Below are 6834 nucleotides of genomic sequence, written 5' to 3'. Positions count from 1 at the left end.
TATTGTCTTTATTTTCATGAAAAGAAATGTTGAAGTTTATGCTTGATGCTTTAAATGATGTTTAAAAGATGCAATGAAAGTGTATTTAAATGACGCCATGAAATGAATTTTAAATGATGCCATAAGCTGATGTTTAAGATGATGCTTATGCGTATGCTTTAAAGGATGTTTTTAAATGATGATGTTTAAGCTCATGCTTTTAAATAATGTTTATAAAATGAATGGATCGATGATTGAAAAGAATGAAAAGGAAATGATTGAATGAATGAAAGGAAATGAAATGAAAGAAATGAATGTTTTAAATTTTTAATGTATGAAAATACGTAACGGCTATGACTAAATGAATAATGGTACCAATGGACTGGACAGATTGCAATGCCGAGTAAGTAGTACTGATAGTGCACCTAGTGCTGTCCACTGACTGAAATATTTTAATGTATGAAAATACATATGCTTTTTGTTTGAAAGTTTGGGAAAATTGTAATGATTAGTTTGAAAAAGTTGTAATGATTAGTTTGAAAGTATTTGTGTTTGAGTGATATTTGGGAATGAGAATGAATGAGATGAGATGAGATAAGATAAGATGAAATTTTTTTCCAAACAAACCCTTATAAGTCTTTTTTATATCTACATGTCGGTGAAAATCCACGACTTCATCTCACATGGTATCTTTCATGAGAAATAAAAGAAAATACCAAAGACTAGTACTAGACCATTGACATTATTGAACTATAATAATTAGTTCATGTTCCATTCAAATGATTAAGTCACTTTTTATATTATATGATGGTGAAAGCTTAAAAATCAAAATTTTTTTCTTTCAGTCTTTCAAGGGATGGGAAGAAACTCCTCATCATATTTTCTTTTATTAATTTATGTAACAAGCGCCGAAGTTGCCAAGACATTACGTTCCTCATCATCATTGGTAATTCTAATCTTTTTCATATAATGCAACCAGCCTGTGTGGACTTCTCTGTTTAAGGTAAAGTACAAGTACTCCTCCAATTATACTTCACATAACAAATCACTTCCTCCATGGCCTTAATTTTCCAATAATCTTCCAACTGCAAAAGATAATTCTATCCTACCAGACTCAAGTTGTGTTGGTACAAAGGAGCTGCAAAATAGACAATAGTGAGAGAAAGTTTGCTTCAAGGCGCGTTACAATGTCGCTTTCCTTAAGACAATATTCGCTCTCACCAATAACGGTATGCACACGGGTTATAAGGGAATTTGCCTCCAAGATACAATGAAGCCCAGAACAAATCTGTTTGTCTAACTGCGTTATGCACTCACAAAATTAGACCCCGAATACCCTCAGATTTTGCTATTCAATCAAAAAAATTAGAAATCTATTTTCTTGAGAATAAACAGATTCGAACAAGTTCTAATAATATGAAGAACTTGGGAGAGAGAGAGAATTCGAATTATATTCTGTCGTTTTCAAATGGCAGACCAATAGGTCTATTTATAGATGACCAAAGGTTGTGAACGAAAAGTTATTACTTTTCTGAAAACTGTTCAGAATAGGTACATATATTATGCTTGCTGCCAAATGACACAACAGTTGGACTTAGTCCAATGGCTGCCTTGCTTCCACTTCAATTGGTTGGCACCAGTTTGAATCATCGCGTGCGTTGGGAATTTAATTTTTCCCATTTTCCCAAGGCATTGCAGCGCCTCGTGCACCCCACCTTGATTGCCCATGCGTCGCACCACTTCATGATTGAGCCCAGCGTGCAATGCTTCGCACATGTAGTGCTTTGCACGCAAGCATAGAAGGTTCTCTTCATAAATAACTTAAAAACCCCATCTTGCAATAGAGGTGATTCAAACTCCAGCCCTCTAGGTAATTCAAGGACATAAATACCACTCAACCAGTGGGTGGATTGTGATGCTTGTAGAGATGCAAAGTGTTATAACTCTTATAAACATTCCACATCTTCTCTCTTTCCAAAGTAACTTACAACTTCCAAAATCAACCCAAAAATATTATTAATAAATAAAATATATAATTAATAATTTTGAAAATATTTCCAACAAGTTGGAAGGTTGGCCGGCAATGTTTTCTAGAGAATTGATACTATAAAGGATCGAGGGGCTTTGTTGTAAAATGAAAAAAATTTCTTTTAGTTCTTGATGATGTGGATCATTTGAGCCACTTATAATAAGAAATTAAGTATGTGAAAGATTTGATTGGTATGGTTTAGGAAGTCAAATCATGATCTCATATATATATATATATATATATATATATTTATATATTGTTGAGGGAAAAATTAGTTGATTGGCATACTCTTGTAAAAACCTGTGTAAATTTGAGTTGTAACAACTGTTGAAGCGGTGTAACATGAAAAAGGTTGAAGTGTGCTCAACACAGCTCATTTGGCGCTCGACTGGCGCTCAAGTGGAACCTTCCAGAGGGAAGCTATAGAAGGTCGAAGTTTCGACACTACATGCGTGTAGAGATCGAGTGGGTCACTCGTGATGTTGCAAGCCAAGTTTAGGAACTACAAAGGTTTTGTGAGTGTCTCTAAATTGGTTGTAATAAACTTTTTCTATAGTGGATTTTAGGTGGTGCCTTACACCCGGAGTGGTTTTAGAATTTGAAAAAGTTATTCAAATGAGTTTCCACTTTGTGACAAAATCATTGTGTTGATTGTTTGTGTTAATTGATTAACTGTTTATTTGTCTCTATTTTTGGAAAGACCATCAAAATTGGATTACACCTATGCACCCCTTTCTAGGTGTAGTGATTAGTAGAACTACTGCTTTTTCAGTTGGTATCAGAGAGGGTTCACTCCGCTTGGATTAAATTCCTGAGTGTGATCCTGCTGTAGTGGTTCAGATGGATAAGTCTCAATCTCTCACATCGCCACCATATTTTGATGGAAACAACTACGCTTATTGGAAAGTTCGAATGAGAGCATTCCTAAAATCTGTGGATGAACGAGTGTGGGCTTCCATAACAAAAGGATGGAGAGAACCAGTTACTATCATTGAATGAGTTCAAATCCCCAAAAGTGTGGATAACTACTCTAGGGATGAATTAAATGAGTGTGGTTGGAATAACAAAGGCCTGAATGCGATTTTCATGACTGTGTCCCAGGATGAGTTCAAGCGAATCTCCATGTGTGAGAATTGCAAAGAAGCTTGGGACATTCTTGAGGTCACCCATGAAGGTACCAAGGCTGTAAAGAATTCTAAGCTTCAAATGCTGACTACGAGTTTTGAAGAACTTAGAATGAAGGATGATGAGACATATGATGCTTTTTATGCCAAACTAAATGATGTCGTCAATTCTCGTTTTAATTTAGGGGACATAATTCGAGAACAGAATTGTGAGAAAAGTTCTCAGATCTCTTCCTGAAAGGTTTCGTCCTAAAGTTACTACTATTGAAGAAAACAAAGATTTGGACAGTATGAGAATTGAAGAGTTGGTGGGCTCTCTACAAACATATGAACACACTTTTCCTATGGATAAGAAGCACAAGTCCATAGCCCTCAATACCATTAGAGATGAGTCAAATGAGTCATCCGATGAGTTAGCTATAAGTGACAGAGAAATAGCATTTTATGCTAAGAAGTTCAGGAAAATGTTTGTGGCTAGAAACAACAAGAATGAGAGGCCAGAGAAGAAAAAGTTTGAAAGATATAATAGAGGCTCAAGTTCAGGGAACAAGGAGAGAAGCACTAAGAAGTACACTAGAGCAAATAAAGACAAGGTACAATCAAGGGTGCAGTGTCATGAATGTCATGGATTTGGACACATTCATCTGGAATGTGCAAATTACAAAAAGGCAAAAGAAAGAGCTAAGATTGCATCTCTAAGTGAGAGTGAATTAGAGTTAAGTCAATCATCAGATAACTCTTCTCCAAAAAGAAATCTTAACTACATGGCGTTCACTGCCTCTGTTAGCAGCAAAAGTCATTGTTGTGAACCAGTGTTTGATGATGGGAGCATATCTGGAAATGAATCTTGGTATGAAGATCAGTTGCAAGAAGTCTACGAGAAGTTGTACAAGGAATGTGTTAAATTGAGAAAACGCAACAAAGCGCACATTGAGGAGATAGACTTCAGTAAACGAGAAAATGAAGGGCTTCAAGGCAAATTAAATGAAGGCATTGGTCTAACTGATTAGTTGAAAATGAGGAATGTTTCTCTAGAAGAGGAATTAAAAAATCAAGAAAGTGAGATGATTCTGTTGAAGGATAAACTGAAATTTTTGTCTACTGGGAAAGAAAAGCTGGATGAAATCTTGAGGTCAGGAAAGTCTCCTGGTGACGAGTGGGCTAGGATATGATATAGAGAAATATGATGTAGCTACTACATCAAAAGTCTCCTATAAGAATGGGAGGAAAACTGTGTTTGTTCGTGAGTCAACTGCAAATGGGAATGCTAGCCCATCTGACAAGGGTAAGAAATCCTCTCATGTAAAAATGGGTGTTCAGTCTCACGATAAGTCAAGAGTTCGAAATACAAGCCCTGTTTGTCATCACTGTGGTAAGACTGGTCATGTTGTAGGAGATTGTTTTAAATTGAAGAGATACACCATGTATGATCATACACGCTCTCAAAGTAGAAGTGTGTACTCTCCAAAAATGGGTAAAAATCCCATAACTGCTCCTAAGTATGCCTCATATTTCAGGGGACAAAGAGATCGCAAAGAGAACTACGTGTGGCATAATTGTGGTAAGGCTGGTCACATTCAACCAAACTGCTATGAGCTTAGGAGGAATCCCATGAAAGATGGAAATAATGAATCAAGAAGAAGACATTTGAATCTTTAGAGTTAAGTCAGGGCCTTAACTAGACAAAATGAGATGCTCAATGTCAAGATAGTCCAACTGTCAACTAGCAAAAATGACAGCTCTCCAAAAGTTAGAAACATGTGGGTCAGAACTGGAAAATGACACACCTGCCATGTGGCACACATTGTTCTAAAGACCAGAGACACCTATATGTGGTATCTTGATAGCGGATGTTCTCACCACATGTCAGGTGATAAAAACCTATTTAAAATAGTTGAAGAGTACAAGTGTGGAACAGTAACATTTGGAGATGGCGGAAAAACTGATATAATAGGAAGGGGTGAAATTGAAATACCTGGACTGCCCATCTTGAGAGAAGTCCTGTTTGTTGATGGATTAAAAGCAAATCTCCTCAGTATAAGCCAAATGTGTGACAATGGTGCAGAAGTCCGTTTTTCAAAAGATATGTGCATTATTTCAGATAATAATGGAAATTGCATGATGCAGGGAACAAGGACATCTAATAATTGTCATGGCATTGCCCCTAGACCTCAGTACAGTTGCAATAGTGCTAAGAGTGAGGCTACTGACCTCTGGCATCAAAGACTTGGATATGTGAATCACAAAAATCTGTCTAAGATTGCCAAGAAAGAGATGGTGGTAGGATTGCCTGAGCTGGGTAAAGTAGAGACTCCTGTGTGTGGGTCATGTCAGTTGGGAAAACAAGTTAGAACAGATCACAAGAACACAACGACTATCTTGACCGAACAACCATTAGAGTTGTTGCACATTTTCTTATGGGACCCTCTAGAACTGAGAGCCTGGGGGGAAAGAAATACATACTGGTAATGGTAGATGATTTCACCAGATACTCATGGGTAGAATTTTTGAGAGAAAAAGGTGAAGCTCCTAATGTGATTAGAACTTTGTGCAAGAAACTTCAGAATGAGCAAGGGAAAGCAATAGTCAGAATTACGAGTGATCATGGAAGAGAGTTTAAAAACTCAAATCTTGAGAGTTTCTGTGATGAAGAAGGTATCAGTCAAGAATTTTCTACCCCTATCACTCCACAACAAAATGGAGTGGACGAAAGGAAGAACAGAGTTATTCAAGAAATGGCACGGGTCATGATACACAGTAAAAATGTACCTACTCACTTCTGGGGAGAAGCTGTGAACACAACATGTCATATTGTGAATAGAGTCTATCCACGACCAAGCACTTCCAAAACACCATATGAGATGTGGAAAGGAAAGAAACCTAATGTGAAATACTTCCGAGTGCTTGGAAGTAAATGCTACATTTTGAGAGATAAAGAAAACTTAGCTAAGTTTGACCCTAAGAGTGATGAGGGGATATTTCTTGGATACTCCAGAAACAATCGTGCTTATAGGAGCTACAATCTACGCACCCAAACTGTCATGGAGTCCATAAATGTGGTGGTGAATGATGCTCCTGGAGAGGAGTTGAATAAAGAAGAGCCAACTCACCCACTGAGTGAAACTGGACAAGAAGATTTTGGTACACTAAATGAGAACTTAGAGACCTCTTCAAATGAAAAAGTGAGTAACCAAAAGGAGCCTTCTTCAAGAGTAAAGTTAAATCATCCTCAGGATAACATAATAGGAAACATAGATGAAGGGATGAGGCTGAGGAGGAAAGTGATAAATCAATTGGCTCACTCAAGCTACATCTCACAAATTGAACCAAAAAGAGTCGAAGAAGCCTTAAATGATGAGAATTGGTTGAATGCTATGCATGAAGAAATAAACCAATTTGTGAGGAACAATGTGTGGTATTTGGTGTCAAGACCAGAAAATCACAATGTGGTGGGCACTAAGTGGATCTTTAAGAATAAGTTGGATGAGAATGGTACAATAGTGAGAAATAAAGCAAGATATAGTTGCTCAAGGGTATGCCCAGATGGAAGGAATAGACTTTGACGAGACTTTCGCTCCGATTGCCAGACTTGAATCTATCTGGACATTGTTAAGCATTGCATGCCACATGTGTTTTAAGCTGTATCAAATGGATGTCAAGAGTGCCTTTCTAAATGGGATCCTCCAAGAAGAAGTGTACGTC

At 37.2% G+C, this 6834-nt stretch overlaps 1 protein-coding gene across 1 annotated transcript; it reads left to right on the top strand.

Moving 5' to 3' along the window:
* Positions 1 to 3476: 3476 nt before the first annotated feature.
* On the top strand, positions 3477 to 4791 carry LOC118348679. The gene is made up of 2 exons (XM_035690779.1): positions 3477 to 4107; positions 4298 to 4791. Exons 1-2 carry the CDS (start codon positions 3477 to 3479, stop codon positions 4789 to 4791), a joined length of 1125 nt encoding a protein of 374 aa, XP_035546672.1.
* The last annotated feature ends 2043 nt before the right edge of the window (positions 4792 to 6834 follow it).

The sequence above is a fragment of the Juglans regia genome, chromosome 6 (assembly GCF_001411555.2).
Source record: "Juglans regia cultivar Chandler chromosome 6, Walnut 2.0, whole genome shotgun sequence".
Classification (NCBI taxonomy): domain Eukaryota; kingdom Viridiplantae; phylum Streptophyta; class Magnoliopsida; order Fagales; family Juglandaceae; genus Juglans; species Juglans regia.
The sequence above is the reverse complement of the archived record's forward strand: the minus strand, read 5'-3'. Positions and strand labels throughout refer to the sequence as shown.

Excerpts from the sequence above, each read along its gene's own strand:
- LOC118348679 (XM_035690779.1), top strand. The coding sequence starts at position 3,477 with ATGGATAAGAAGCACAAGTCCATAGCCCTCAATACCATTAGAGATGAG. Across the intron at positions 4,108-4,297 it reads AGAAAATGAAGGGCTTCAAG|GATATGATATAGAGAAATAT; the intron begins GCAAATTAAATG and ends CGAGTGGGCTAG.